We start from the raw sequence: 15,582 nt of genomic DNA on the forward strand, positions 1-15,582 counted from the left end.
CTGTGGCTTTATAATAAGCTTCAAAGTCAGGGAGTGTAAGTCCTCCCACTTCGTTTTTCTTTTTTAAAGTGTCTTTAGCAATTCGAGGCATCTTCCCTTTCCAAATAAATTTGATAACTAGCTTTTCCAAGTCTGCAAAGTAGGTTGTTGGAATTTTGATTGGGATTGCATTGAATCTGTAGATGAGTTTGGGTAGAATTGACATCTTAATGACATTTAGCCTTCCTATCCATGAACATGGAATATTTTTCCATCTTTTAAGGTCCCCTTCTATTTCTTTTAGTAGAGTTATGTAGTTTTCTTTGTATAGGTCTTTTACATCTTTGGTTAAGTTTATTCCTAGGTACTTGATTTTTTTAGTTGCTATTGAAAATGGTATCTTTTTCTTGAGTGTCTCTTCAGTTTGTTCATTTCTAGCATATAGAAACATTACTGACTTATGTGCATTAATCTTGTATCCCGCTACTTTGCTAAATTTGTTTATTAGCTCTAGTAGGTGTATCGTCGATTTCTCAGGGTTTTCTAGATATAAGATCATATCATCTGCAAACAATGACAGTTTTACTTCTTCTTTTCCAATTTGGATGCCTTTTATTTCTTTGTGTTGCCGGATTGTCCTGGCTAGCACTTCCAGCACAATGTTGAATAACAGTGGTGACAGCGGGCATCCTTGTCTTGTTCCTGATCTTAGAGGGAAGGCTTTCAGTCTCTCACCATTGAGTACTATGCTGGCTGTGGGTTTTTCATATATGCTCTTTATCATGTTGAGGAAGTTTCCTTCAATTCCTACCTTTTGAAGTGTTTTTATCAAAAAGGGATGTTGGATTTTGTCAAATGCTTTTTCAGCATCTATTGAGATGATCAATTGATTTTTCCCTTTCGAGTTTTTAATGTGTTGTAATACATTGATTGTTTTTCTTATGTTGAACCATCCTTGCATGCCTGGAATGAACCCCACTTGGTCATGGTGTATGATTTTTTTAATGTGTCTTTGGATTCGATTTGCAAGTATTTTGTTGAGGATTTTTGCATCTATATTCATTAGGGAGATTGGCCGGTAGTTTTCCTTTTTTGTAGCATCTTTGCCTGGTTTTGGTATTAGATTGATGTTAGCTTCATAAAATGAATTAGGTAGTGTTCCATTTTTTTCAATGTTTTGAAAGAGTTTGAGTAAGATTGGTGTCAGTTCTTTCTGGAAAGTTTGGTAGAATTCCCCTGTGAAGCCATCTGGCCCTGGGCATTTATTTGTGGGAAGATTTTTGATGACTGATTGGATCTCTTTGCTTGTGATGGGTTGGTTGAGGTCTTCTATTTCTTCTCTGGTCAGTCTAGGTTGTTCATATGTTTCCAGGAAATTGTCCATTTCTTCTACATTGTCCAGTTTGTTGCCATACAGTTGTTCATAATATCCTCTTATAATTTTTTTAATTTCTTCAGGATCTGCAGTTATGTCACCTTTTTCATTCATTATTTTGTTTATATGGGTCTTCTCTCTTTTTGATTTTGTCAGTCTAGCTAGGGGCTTGTCAATCTTGTTGATCTTCTCAAAGAACCAACTTTTGGTGATATTTATCCTTTCTATTGTTTTTTTGTTCTCTATGTCATTTATTTCTGCTTTAATCCTTGTTATTTCTTTTCTTGTACTTGGTTTAGGATTGGTTTGCTGTTCATTTTCTAGCTTCTACAGTTGATCCATTAGTTCTTTGATTTTGGCTCTTTCTTCCTTTTTAATATATGCGTTTAGTGCTATAAATTTCCCCCTTAGCACTGCTTTTGCTGCATCCCATAGGTTTTGGTATGTTGTGTTCTCATTTTCATTCGTCTCTATATATTTAGCAATTTCTCATGCTATTTCTTCTTTAACCCACTGATTGTTTAGGAGTGTGTTGTTTAACCTCCAGGTATTTGTGAATTTTCTAAGTCTCTGATGGTTATTGACTTCTAATTGTATTCCACTGTGGTCAGAGAATGTGCTTTGAATAATTTCAATCTTTTTAAATTTATTGAGGCTTGTTTTATGTCCCAGCATATGATCTATTCTGGAGAAAGTTCCATGAGCACTAGAAAAGTATGTGTATCCTGTTGATTTGGGATGTAATGTCCTGTAGATGTCTGTTAAATCTAATTCATTTATCAGATTGTTTAGGTTTTCAGTTTCCTTATTGGTCTTCTGTCTGGTTGATCTATCTATAGGAGAGAGTGATGTGTTGAAGTCTCCCACAATTATTGTGGAAACATCAATTGCTTCCTTTAGTTTTGCCAATGTTTCTCTCATGTATTTTGTGGCACCTTGATTGGGTGCATAGACATTTACGATTGTTATTTCTTCTTGCTGAATTGCCCCTTTTATTAGTATGTAGTGGCCTTCTTTGTCTCTCAAAACATCCCTGCATTTGAAGTCTATTTTATCTGAGATTAATATTGCTACACCTGCTTTCTTTTGGCTGTAGCTTGCATGAAATATTTTTTTCCATCCTTTCACTTTCAGTTTCTTTGTGTCCCTGTGTCTAAGATGAGTCTCTTGTATGCAACATATTGATGGTTCATTTTTTTTGATCCATTCTGTGAATCTATATCTTTTAATTGGGGAGTTTAATCCATTTACATTCAACGTTAAAACCGTGAAGGCATTTCTTGAATCGGCCATCTTATCCTTTGGATTATGTTTGCCATATTTTTCCCTCTCTCTATTAATATCCTTTATTGTACCTATACCGAATCTCTTTAGTACTGAACCTTTCTCCAAGTCTCTCTGTCCTGTCTTTGTTTCTCTGTCTGTAGGGCTCCCTTTAGTATCTCCAGTAGGGCAGGTCTCTTGTTAGCAAATTCTCTCAGCATTTCTTTGTCTGTGAAAAATTTAAGCTCTCCCTCAAATTTGAAGGAGAGCTTTGCTGGATAAAGTATTCTTGGCTGGAAATTCCTCTCACTCAGAATTTTAAATATATCGTGCCACTGCCCTCTCGCCTCCATGGTGGCTGCTGAGTAGTCACTACTTAGTCTTATGCTGTTTCCTTTGTATGTGGTGAATTGCTTTTCTCTTGCTGCTTTCAGAACTTGCTCCTTCTCTTCTATGTTTGACAGTGTGATCAGTATATGTCTCGGAGTGGGTTTTTTTGGATTTATTCTATTTGGAGTTCGCTGAGCATTTATGATTTGTGTATTTATGTTGTTTAGAAGATTTGGGAAGTTTTCCCCAACAATTTCTTTGAATACTCTTCCTAGACCTTTACCCTTTTCTTCCCCTTCTGGGACACCAATGAGTCTTATATTCGGACGTTTCATATTATCTATCATATCCCTGAGGTCCATTTCGAGTTTTTCAATTTTTTTCCCCATTCTTTCTTTTATGTTTTCATTTTCCATTCTGTCGTCTTCCAGGTCACTGATTCGTTGTTCAACTTCCTCTAGTCTTGTACTATGAGTGTCCAGAATCTTTTTAATTTGGTCAACAGTTTCTTTAATTTCCATAAGATCATCCATTTTTTTATTTAGTCTTGCAATGTCTTCTTTATGCTCTTCTAGGGTCTTCTTGATTTCCTTCATATCCCGTACTAGGGTCTCATTGTTCATCTTTAGTTCTTTGAGTAGCTGCTCTAGGTGTGTCTCTTCTGGTCTTTTGATTTGGGTGCTTGGGCTTGGGTTATCCATATCGTCTGGTTTTTTCATATGCTTTATAATTTTCTGTTGTTTTTGGCCTCGTGGCATTTGCTGACCTTGATAGGGTTCTTTTAGGGTTTGTAGACCAGTTGAAGTCCTTATCTCTAATTTATCAGATCTACAGCTTCGTGGAGTACACTTTCTCTAACTAACCAGCAGGTGGCGTCCACGAGCCACCTGTTCTCCACAAGCCAGATCTCCCCTGCTTAGCCTTTTTGGTGAGTGGGGGAGTGAGTCTTGTGGGGCCCAATTGGTGTCCCAAGCTTGCGTGTGTAGTTGGTGTTGCCTGCCCTGTATGTGGGGCGTGTTTCTGGGCAGTCGGGGAGGGGGGGTGGCCCTAACAATCAAATCTCCCTGATGATCCTAGAGTTTTAAAGCTACTGCAATAGTCTAATCCTTCAGTTCAGTCCTGCCACAGTTTGTCTCTGCCACTGACCCACAAGTCTTTGGTATTGGCGTATGGCTCCTGAGACTTGCAAGTGGGCCCCTCTTCCAGGCTGTGCACCCCGGGTCCTCTGTTGAGGGATGACTGTGCTATGTCGCAGGTGAGTGCCGTCCCCCCAGGGCAGTTCTGGGCTGCTGGGCTGTGTTGGGAGGCTCCCAATCTGCTCAAATGATGGCTGAATGGGGCTCTGTTAATTCACACTGCTCCCCCTTCCCAGCTCTGGGACATTCAGCTGAGGTTGCAGGGAAGGCTAATGTCCACGCCCAGTTTTGTGGTGTGTGCCTGTTATTTGAAGCACTTCCGTCACACTGGGTTGTCTGGGGCAGCTCTGGGCTATGGGGCTGGCAATGGGCAGGAGTGTTTCCTGTCCACCAGGATGGTGGCTGTGAGCGGACACCCCCCTTTTCTTGGGAAGTTGTGTTGTTTAGTGAATTTTCTCAGCCACTGGATTATTGCCTTTTGTTTCAGAGCTCTCTTAGTTCTGCTCTTGACTTGACGTGCCCAAATTTCAATTCTTTGAAGCTTTCTGTATTGAGCTTCTTAGAGTAATTGTTTTAGAAAAAGCAAAAAGGATTTAAAAAAAAAAAAAAAAAAAAAAAAAACGGCCCTCCTCAGAGATCTAATGGGTTATTGAAATGCTAATAGACAAAGCAACCAGGGCCATTAAGGAAAAGTGCCCAGGGCAGAGAGATCAGCCTTGCTTCGGGATTTGCATATGCGCCTCAAGGCCTGATCTCCGCCCTTCCCCTTTCTGTGTTCACCAGAACTCCAAAAATCCTCTGCTTTTATTTTGGAGTTTTTCGTGTTGTTTTTTTTCTATGCCTGTCTCCTCTCTGCTGGGCTGGCTGCTCTCAGAGTCTCTGGTGTCTGGCCTCAGTCTATCTATGGTTGGAGTTTGAATCAGTAGAATGAGTTTCCGGTAAGAGCAGCCACTGCAATTCTCCCTTCTCCTTCCCAGCGCTGACAGCCCCTCCTCCCCCGGGACTGAGCCTGGCAGGCAGGGGCGCGGGTCCCCTGGCCGCAAAAACTTACAGATTTCGCTGATCTCAGCAGTTCCACGTTTTCATGAGTGTTGTATGAAGTATGCCCAAAGACAGATTGCTCTGTGGTGTCCAGTCCACGCAGTTCCTGGCTTTTTACCTACTTTCCTGGAGGAGTAACTAAAACATACAGCTCACCAGTCTGCCATCTTGCCTCTTCCTCTCTGTAAGTTTTTAATGTCAATTTTGTTTATTGTGTTCTAATTTTTATTTCCTAACTGATTTTTTTTTGCCTGCTCTATCAGTTACTGAGAGAGATGACTTCTGTCAGACCAACTGTTGCTCTTGTGATGATAATTTCTCCCATTTTGTATGCTATTAAGAATTTTTTTGTCTGCAAGTCTGTGTGTGTATATCTTTTTATTTATTTTTCTTGGAATTTGTTGGGCTCCTTGAATCTGTATATTCTCAACTAGTGTCTCTCCAGATATTGCTTCTGCCCTATTGTCTCACTCCCCTATCTCTGGGATTCCAACTAAAGTTATGTTATTCCTTCCTATTTATGTCTCTTTAATTAGTTGTATATTTTTGCCTCTGTGGGCTGTCTTTTGCATACTTTCTTCTGAGTTATCTTCACATTCACTGACTCTCTTTTCAGCTATATCTAAGATGACATTATGGTTTATCCATCTCCTTCGCTTGTCTTCCATGAGCAGGTTAATCCATATCATTAGTTTTGTTGTTGTTGTTGTTATTTGGTTTATTCTCTTCAGGGACACAAGTTATGTGTATTGAGAAACTCTTCTCTCTTTCACATTTCATTCATCCCATTTTCTCTCAAATCCTTTCTACTCTCTGTTCATTTCTGTTTAATTTGGTTCACTTTTCACTACCTTATTCTCCATATCCTTTATGGTATTTATTTTCCCTTTAGCTCCTTCCAGTTTTGACTTAATTTGTGAGATTTGTTGTATATGTTTTCTGCTTATTTTAAAAATTCTTCCAGGTCATATTTTAGTGCCTCATATTTTCTTACTGTGTCTTCCTTGTAGTTGTGTTTATGCTCTTGACTTTTAAAGGTGATTGTTTCATTGAAGTTTTGAACTTTATAACAATATATTTAGGCCACAGTTTTGTTCTATGTTCTATAATTATGTTCTATGATTTCTTTTCCTGTTGTTTTTTTCCCTTTCTTTCTTGTAAATATATTTTACGTACTCGAATCTTTGATTGAGATGAGCTGTTCTCAGCCCAGGTACTTGAGAAGTTCATGTGAGAGAGAGCACATGACTGTGTTCCTAACTGGCAGTACGCTTGATGGCACACTCTTGACCCAGGGAAAAACTCTGATTTTCTTTGCTTATCTCCCTCTTCCTCTGATGACCCCTCCTCCTGGGCCAGTTGAGAATGGCAGGACGGCTTTGAAATATTTCGCAAGCATACTTCTTCCTATGGATAGCTCTTATCTGTGATTATTCAGCATTACTTCCTTCTAGGTTGCTGCTACATTGAATTATGCAGAATGTAGTCCTTTTGCCAGCTTGTGCGCCACACTCTGTAACTGCAGATTAGAAGTTGTTCGTATTACACTATAGAATGTGCTCCTTTCTTGGAAGAAATCTGCTGCTGGCCTTTCCTAATGTCTTCTACATGAACATCTTCTCTCTCCATTTTCCATTGTCCTAATAGATTGCAGTGTTTTGGGTACTCCTTCCTCCTACTTCATATCTTGAAGTTTCAGGTGTCTGTTAGATTCATGAAAGACGGTGTTTGTGTTTCTATTTCTCATTCCTCATTTTGATTTTGAGGATTTCTGAGAGGAGAACAGCAGGCACGCTAATAGTGTAGTATCACTTCAAGGCCAAACAGTCTTCTTTCTTAAATATAAACAGAAAATCAGGGATCAGCATTCATTTAATAAAAGACACTAATGAGAAAATAATTAAACTACAAATAGAGAAGAGAAAGGAAACCAGGAAATATAAAGTTAATTCAGGAAGCAGAACTTAATGCTAAAAATGTTCCTTAATATGCACAGACAGAGGTGTTAAGATTGTTTATCCATGGGAGAAGAGCAGGCTGTTAAGAAAAAGCAATAGAAACAGAAAACCAAAAATAACTCCTTGAAATTAAGATCTGATATTGAGATTAAAAATTAAATATGAGTTGGAAGGTAAAGTTGAGGAAATCTCTTAGAAATAGTACAAAAAGCCAACAAGATGTAAAATATTAGACAAGGAAAATGTCTTAGAGGATCAATTCAGGAGGCCCAACATCTTAATAATAGTAGTTTCCAAAAGAAAGAACAAAGAACACAGAATAAAGAAAATTACAAATAGGTAACAAAAGAAAATTTGCCATCACTGAAGAACATCGCTCACTAGAATGATCAAAAAAGAGCCACATTATGACATTAACACTTACTGAGAGAAAACATGATAGGCTTACATTCCAAGCAGTGGGAATCAGAAAGGTAGAGGGTTTTTAATATCAGCACTGGATGATGGCAAACAATGGAATGTGCCTTTAGATTCCTGAGGATAATGAATTTCAACTGAGAATTTGACTCATTCTAAATATTAATCAAGTATATGGGTAGGATAAAGACATTTTCAGACTACTTAAGAACTCAGAAAATTTATTTTCCTTGTACCCTTCCTATGGAAGTGCTGGGAGGATGCGGAAAATGAGGGAATAAACCAAGACAGAAGATGATGTTGGATATGGGGGATAGGGAGAGTTCAGGCTTAGCATACAGTTGCGGGAACTTTAGGTCCAAGCAGGGTACTAGGGTCTCCAGGAGTGGAGTTGAGAATGCTAAACAAATGTGCGCTGTGGATGCCTGAAATATTACCCAGAGAAGCCAGCTGTGATCTTCCATTCCAGTATACATGCTATAAAACCACTAGACCTGCTGGGGAGAAGATATCACCCGTTCCCTGCAGCCTTGAAAATGCCAGGCTGGAAGTGGAATGCAGGCACCAGGCTGAATTTTAAAATTTTAAAAGAAAGAAAGGCCTATGATTTTAGGCAAGACTTAGTTCAGCAGTTTTGGGAAATATATTGCTTTAGTGTGTGTTCTTTTAGTTTTAGATAATAAGCCCTTTACAAACAAGAAACAATAAGTGTGGTGGTTGAGAGTATGGATTCTGGAGTGAGGCTGCCTGGTTGAGACTTTTCCTAGCTGCGTGGCCTTGGAGGAGTTACCTAAGTTCAGTGTCTTCACTTGTAAAATGGAGACTGATAGCACCTACCCTGCAGGGTTGTTGCACAGTGCAAATTAAATGAAGTACTTAGAACAGTGCCCACCACATAGTACGAGTTCAGTAAGTATTGGTCAAGTTTAATGTGGTAGTAGTTATTTTATATAAAAAAGGTATAATCCGTAAAGACATACCATTTACGAATTGATTATTTGCAAAAATATACAATGGAAGCACTGTTAAAAATAAAAAAGATATTAATAGAAACATTACTGCAGTAGACACTCCAACACCTATGAGGTAGAATAAAATGAAATAAAGAAACAGAGAAAATAAACTATATACTAATGGACAACTTAGCCCAGACCTGGATTTGAATCATAGCTCTGCTGTGACTGGGTGGTGTTATCTCTGAGCCTCAGTTCCTGCAGAAGGAATTGCAGTGAGGCCCCTGAACTTCCAAACTCAATTCTTTCAACACCAGCCATTCAAACAGTTCAGGTTGAAATGATTGTGGTGTTATCCAGGCATACAAGGAGAGCACAAAATGCTAGAAGGAGTCTGGAGGCCAAGGGTGTTATGAGGGGTGGAGCCACCAAAGATAAGGATGATGCCAAGGTGTAATGGGTGGGAAGGGGGAGGGCGAATCAAGAATTTGGGGTCAAAAAGGGCAAGTGCTAAATTGGGAAAGAGGTGGAAAGTTCATGTTCCTCAAATTCTCATCGGTTGCATTCAGTTTTTCTGATTTGTCTTTTTGTTTCTCACCTGACCTACCAGATTTAGTATTTAATTTGGTTTGTTTCTAGAGGAATAAGCCTATTATGGTTATGGAATTCTGGGTCGGTTGGTTCGACACATGGGGAAATAAGCACATGACTACAAATGCGGAGGGTAAGTGTTTTGCAGTTTTTGATCCTGAGATAGCCCTGAGTCACGGCTCATTCATGCATTTCTCTGATAATTATCCCTGGGAAAAATTATTAAACAAGGGCCTTGACAGGACTTGGTCTTGTATGTAGTTCTGGTCCCTTGCATCCATTTCCTGGTTGGAATCTTAGTGGAGACTGAATGAAAAAAACAATTTGATTGTGGGGAGGGGTTGGGAGTGTCTCCTCTTAATTTCTCTAAGTTCTCATCGTCTCTCTCCACAGAGGTTGAAGAAACTGTGTCTGAATTTATCAAAGCTGATATCTCCTTCAACACATATATGTTCCATGGTGGGACCAACTTTGGTTTCATGAACGGGGCCACACACTTTGAGAAACACAGAGGCGTTGTCACCAGCTACGGCAAGTGCTTGCTGACTGTCACTTCCCCAGCATGGGTGGCATGGAGGTTTCTAGAGGAGGCTCTAGCAGCATGTTCTGGCATTGTTGGGTTCTTGACCCTGCTGCATGGCAGGGTTTTCAGGATTTTCATATTGATTTTACTTTCTTCTGTGAACTTAATGCCCCAATAGTCTACCATTTACAATAAACGGGGCTGTCTGGGGCATTACTGGCTCTGCTTTCCTCCTCTGGTATATCAGCCCCTGGTCTTGAGCAAGTCACTTTTTACCTTCCAGTGTAGACAGGATACAGTGGTGATGGTGTATGTGCCCATATTGGTGCAGCTGGGCAATCCAGATGGAGAAAAGAAATGAGTGGGATTAGAAAGTTAAGTGCAAGGTTGATCTGGTCCCAAACATCCTCAGATCCCATTAAAGGTTGAAGGAAGTATTCTGGAGGGGCATTCCAGCCTGCACCTCATGTGAGATGGAGAGTTTCCAGAAGACGGGGAAAAGGTGTCTCTTCTGGTCCATCCTGTGCCAGAAATGCTTGTGGGGTGTTGTCCCACGCCCAGTTCTGGAAACTCCCATGGCCCTCTGCCATGGCAGGGACTGCTGTGGAGGACTGGGGGAAGGTGATGACAGGTCCCTGGGTATCTTGCAGACTATGATGCTGTGCTGACGGAGGCTGGGGATTACACAGAAAAATACTTCAAGCTTCGAAAACTCCTTGGATCCGTCTTAGGTACTCAGCAGCCATGTACATTGGAGGGATGGCCCTCCTCATGAGGGCTCCGTGTCCCATGGAAGGGTGAGGAAAGGGAGAGATGCAATGGAGGGCTTAAGATCCTCAAATCCTGGTTTCCCCCTTAAATGGTGTGTAGTTTTGCATACATGATGTTAGGCCCTCTTGGCCTCAGTTTCTCCAATGAGACATGAAGGCAATAATATTCATCTCCTATGGTGATGGGGAAGAGTAAGTTACTGTCTGCAAAATTCCAGGTACAGCATATGACATTGCAAGCTCGTGGCATACAACAGCATAATCTTCCTATTTAATTTTGTTTATTCAAATAAAATTGATTCACCATGTACTATGTGTTAGAAATTGAGTAAGCAGAGGTGTTGCCGAAAGGGGTAGGGTAGCATTCTTGCTTGCTATGAGGCCTTGTCTGTGAATAGAACTGGCATAAGCCTTAGAGGTCTCTGTGTCTTTGAGGTATCTATGTCTACAGAAAGGCTCCCAAGTTAGTTATTGCCTGTCAATCATCACTCTTGGAGAGGCACCTTTCTCCCACTGGCTCTGGGAGAGTTCATGGGTAGGGATGGGAAGCTCAGAGGAGAGGATGATTGTTTCACATGCTTTTCACCCATGCCCCTTGTCGTTGCAGCACCTCCCCTGCCCCACTTGCCTCACACTGTTCTCAAGGCTGTGTACCCTTCAGTGACACCATCACTCTACTTGCCACTGTGGGACGTCCTACAGTATTTAAATGAAGTGAGTACCACCGGGACGCTGGGGTGGCCATTGGAGAGATGGGGGAGAAGGCTTAAGCCACAGGGTAGAGATTCCCTCTAGGAACTCATTATGGAGGAGTATGAAAACTACTCCTGTGCATTTTGTCCATATTCAGAACTGTGGGGCAAGAACCACAAGCTCCTTCAGGGTGGACTGTGAAGCGGGTTGAACTTGAAGAGTAGATGGGGAGGTAGCAGTGCAGTAGAGAATCCCATTTCCCAGCTGAGGTGAACTTAAGCTCTACCATCAGGGTGAATGTTGTTATGTGGGACTGCGTGGTCCATATGGGAAAGGCTGCTGAGCTCAGAGCCCATGAAACGGAGTTCTGTCTTCATTTCACCAACAACTGGGCCAAACCACTGAACTTCTGTGGTCCTCTGCTTCCCCCTTAAAATTAGACTGCTCATCTTATTTTGAAGGAAAGGTGACAATTGTTTGAAAAATGTAACTCTTGGATTCACATTAGTTTCACCTCCTCCATCACTGCTTCAGACATGGATGCTAAATGAATGTTTGCTGAGTGAATTGAAGAACTCATCCCTAGACTCCAGATACCTTAGAGTATAATTTATTTACCCTGTTAATCAAATCTCATGATTGCAACAATTGTTCCCCCTTCACCATTCCCTCACCATCCACTTAGTTTCCTAGTTGAGACATGAAACACAAGAGCATTATCACAAAGCACTTGTTATCACATAGTATTTCCCATCCAAAGAAGTCCTGGGGACCATTAAGTGGTAGAATAAAAAGCAATGAGGGTCCTGGAAAGAAGATTTTGGACTTCTCATCTCTCTATCTCTGGTTCCTGCCATGTCTCCTTTCCAGACTGTCGAATCGCATGTACCAATCAACATGGAGAATCTTCCTATAAACCAAGGAAGTGGCCAATCCTATGGATTCATACTTTATGAGACTTCCATCTGCTCTGGAGGGCTTCTCCATGCTCGTGTTCATGATACGGCCCAGGTAGGGGTCAAGCAGGCTGTCTGTGGTGGTAAGCAAAATTTTAGCTTCACTCTGCTGTTGTGGAGGGATTTTAGTAACTGGTCAACTTTATTATTTGTTGATACTGTTAAGCACCTACTATGTGTTGGGCACCAGGAATACAAAGTAAGCCAAATAGGATTGCTTTCAGATGGATCACAACCTAAGTCTGATGGAGAATCAACGTCAGTATAGGCAACGTCAGTGTCCTAAGTGCTATGATGGGAAGAACTGGAGAAGTGGGTGCTCAGGTGAGTTCCTAACCCATGTTCCGGGGGTCAGGACAGGCTTAACTTTGACATGCTGCCTACATGGACACTTGATGATAAGCCAGAGTTAGAGAATTGGAGAAAGCAATGAAGAACATTTCCAGCAGATGAACAGTGTTAAGGCTAAGGTGAAAAAAAAGAGCATGGTGGGTTCTTGGGCCTGGAAGAAGTTGTGATGATGGTACTTGGATGCAGAGGGAAGAAGGATGCTGGTTGAGGCTCTGTGTGGCTAAATGCATCTCAACTCTGTGAGGCTCATAACTGGTCAAGGGAGCCTCTGCTCACAGGGTGCAGGCAAACCTACCCACCAGTGATTGTGTTTACCAACAGAAATGCAAGAAGCAGAAAATGTAGTGTCTGCCTCACTTCTGCCATTGAAATTCCCCACATGCACAACTGATGGGTCTATGTTAAATCATGTGAACTCTAAGTGTGTTTTTCAGCACTCCAGCCTCTGCAGCACACGGGGGCTCAGCAGGAGGAGGGAATGGATGCCAAGAGCCAATCCACTCCATTCAGATCACATTGTGCAGGGAGACATTGTAATTGCCAAACCCTTCCCCATCTGCGGTGATCTTTTATTCTTTCTTTTGAGAGACTAATCTCAGTTTTTGACCAGACCGAGTGTAATAGGTCGACCATGTGTCCCATCTTTGTGGTTACTTTTTTTTTTCTTCAACACAATGAGTATGATTTGGTTTATTTCTTTTTGACTTTCTATAAAAAAAACAGCTGGAAAAACTGTGTTAACTAAATCCAAGTAAAAAAGTCATTTTGAAAGAAAGATGGTACTTGAGCTCCTGTATTTAATCAGATGAAGAAATGAAAAGTTCAGAGGAGGAAACAGAATTAATACAAATTTCCCTAGTCTCTATATAAATTACATTTAAATTTGATGGGATCTTCTGAGAATAGCATTAAGTTTATGAGTATTAACAATGTTTTAAATAGGAACAATATTTTATAAATATGAACAATATGAAATACATGCTACATAAAATGTTAAATTATTAACTACTTTTTTGAGGATAAAATGGCAGGACAGATGACATAATAAATGGCAAAGACAATGACATCTTTTTACATATTTTCCTTACTAATACTTTACAGGTGTGAGATGAAGTACACGTTTTGGGGGAGAAAAGGGGAGAGGGTAGTGAAAGGAAGAGAAAGAGAAGATGATAAACATTCTTTTTAGAAATAGCAAAGCAAATATGATCCAGAAATGCCTTCAGAGCAGAACAGAGCATGCAACTGTTTTGACAGCCTTATGTATATCAAAGTAATAATCTTTAGGGAGAAGCGGCTGCAAAGCCGAGTGGAGGAGGCAAGAACCTGAGTGCAAGCGATTGTTGGGTGGGCACCATGGCCAGGATCACCACCATCGAGGCGGTGAAGTGCAAGATCCAGGTTCTACAGCAACAGGCAGATGATGCTGAGGAGAGAGCTGAGCGCCTCCAGCGGGAAGTGGAAGGAGAAAGGCGGGCCCGGGAGCAGGCTGAGGCTGAGGTGGCCTCCTTGAACTGTCGGATCCAACTGGTTGAAGAGGAGCTGGACCATGCTCAGGAGCGCCTGGCCACTGCCGTGCAAAAATTGGAGGAAGCGGAGAAAGCTGCTGATGAGAGCGAGAGAGGTATGAAGGTTATTGAAAACCGGGGTTTAAAAGATGAAGAAAAGATGGAACTCCAGGAAATCCAACTCAAAGAAGCTAAACACATTGCAGAAGAGGCAGATCGGAAGTACGAGGAGGTGGCTCCTAAGTTGGTGATTATTGAAGGGGACTTGGAACGTACTGAGGAACGAGCTGAGCTGGCAGAGTCCCATTGCCAAGAGATGGATGAGCAGATCAGACTGATGGACCAGAACCTGAAGTGTCTGAGTGTTGCTGAAGAAAAGTACTCTCAAAAAGAAGACAAATATGAAGAAGAGATAAAGATTCTTACTGATAAACTTAAGGAGGCAGAGACCCGTGCTGAGTTTGCTGAGAGATCAGTAGCCAAGCTGGAAAAGACAATTGATGATTTGGAAGATAAACTGAAATGCACCAAAGAGGAGCACTTCTGTACACAAAGAATGCTGGACCAGACTCTGCTTGACCTGAATGAGATGTACAGCACCCCAGTCCCGCCCTGGCGCTGCTCCTCCCTTTCACCCCGACTCCTCCTGAGGCCGGCCTGCCCAAAGCTGACCTTTAAACTGAGGGCTGATCTTTAACTGGAAGGCTGCTTTCTCCTCTCGCTGTACACCCATACACCCACCCACCCATCCCTGGCCCTGTGTGTTTTTCACCAAACTGCCTCTGCCTCTCCCAGAGATTGCTGCTAGGCTAGAGGCTAAGCACCTTTGGGAACAACATTTAAGGGAATGTGAGCACAATGCAAGTATCTTTAAAAGCATGTTGTGATGTATACATTTTGTAATTACCCCCTTTTTGTTGTGGTAGCAATCATTTGTAAAATGTTCCAAATAATTCCACAGCTCTGAAGCAGCAATCTAATCCCTCTCCTTTTTGGAAGGTAACTTTTCAGCTTAATACATATTGCTCTCTCCATAGAGGAGAGAAAGAGGTATGGGCCTGCCTCACTGAGAACCGAACATAGTCCAGGAAAAGACTCCATTGTCGGAAACCTCATTGCTCTATACAAAGCACTAGCCAAACCAGAAAGGTGATTCCAGGAGTTAGCTTAAAAAAAAAAAAAAAAGTACTGTTCAGGTTTTCAGCTTTAAGGTATCTTGGGCAAGTTTATTTATTTATTTTCCTCATCAAAATGACCAAATTAATATGGTGACCTCTGTCTGGGACCAAATCTTTGTCCCCTCCTTTCTCTACCCCCTCCCCAACAGCTACAGAATGGATCATGTGCCCCTTATGTTGGGGTGACCACTGATGTACTCTCCTCCCTCCCTTTAAAAAAGGAAAGTAAAGAAAATTACATTTTTGTCACTGATTTAGCCATATGAAACATCACCCTTTTCTGGGTCTGAAGCTGCTGTCTCTTAAAAGTGCCATCTCATGCTTTGTATCAGCCAGTGCTGGAGAAATCTTGAATAGCTTATGTACAAAACTTTTTTTAAATTTTATATTATTTTGAAACTTTGCTTCTTTGGGGTTGTGCAGCACTGGCCACCCCATCTGGCTGTGAGTGCTCTCTACTGTCTGGGCTGGCAGTATGCTGGTCTTTTACAATTCCTTTCCCCACCCAGGTTCCCCCTTTTTGGTGAGGTTTCGGCGAGGTCTGTTAGGTGTGCATCCTG

At 41.3% G+C, this 15,582-nt stretch overlaps 2 protein-coding genes across 2 annotated transcripts in view; both read left to right on the top strand.

Annotated features, from left to right (window-relative positions):
- Positions 1–15,582, top strand: part of LOC119537432 (beta-galactosidase-1-like protein 3) — a 52,890-nt gene that overhangs the window by 20,256 nt on the left and 17,052 nt on the right. The window contains exons 9-13 of the mRNA XM_037839877.1: positions 9,092–9,176; positions 9,437–9,574; positions 10,217–10,297; positions 10,944–11,050; positions 11,900–12,040. Coding sequence (XP_037695805.1) covers positions 9,092–9,176; positions 9,437–9,574; positions 10,217–10,297; positions 10,944–11,050; positions 11,900–12,040 — 552 coding nt within the window. The remainder of the gene's footprint in view (positions 1–9,091; positions 9,177–9,436; positions 9,575–10,216; positions 10,298–10,943; positions 11,051–11,899; positions 12,041–15,582) is intronic.
- On the top strand, positions 13,693–14,541 carry LOC119535893 (tropomyosin alpha-3 chain-like). The gene has a single exon (XM_037838277.1). The coding sequence runs from the start codon at positions 13,693–13,695 to the stop codon at positions 14,539–14,541; it is 849 nt and encodes a 282-aa protein (XP_037694205.1).

This window comes from Choloepus didactylus, chromosome 6 (assembly GCF_015220235.1).
Source record: "Choloepus didactylus isolate mChoDid1 chromosome 6, mChoDid1.pri, whole genome shotgun sequence".
In the NCBI taxonomy this organism is placed as follows: Eukaryota; Metazoa; Chordata; class Mammalia; order Pilosa; family Megalonychidae; genus Choloepus; species Choloepus didactylus.

Bases quoted from the DNA above. Each gene is read 5' to 3' on its own strand.
- LOC119535893 (XM_037838277.1), top strand. From the start codon at position 13,693: ATGGCCAGGATCACCACCATCGAGGCGGTGAAGTGCAAGATCCAGGTT.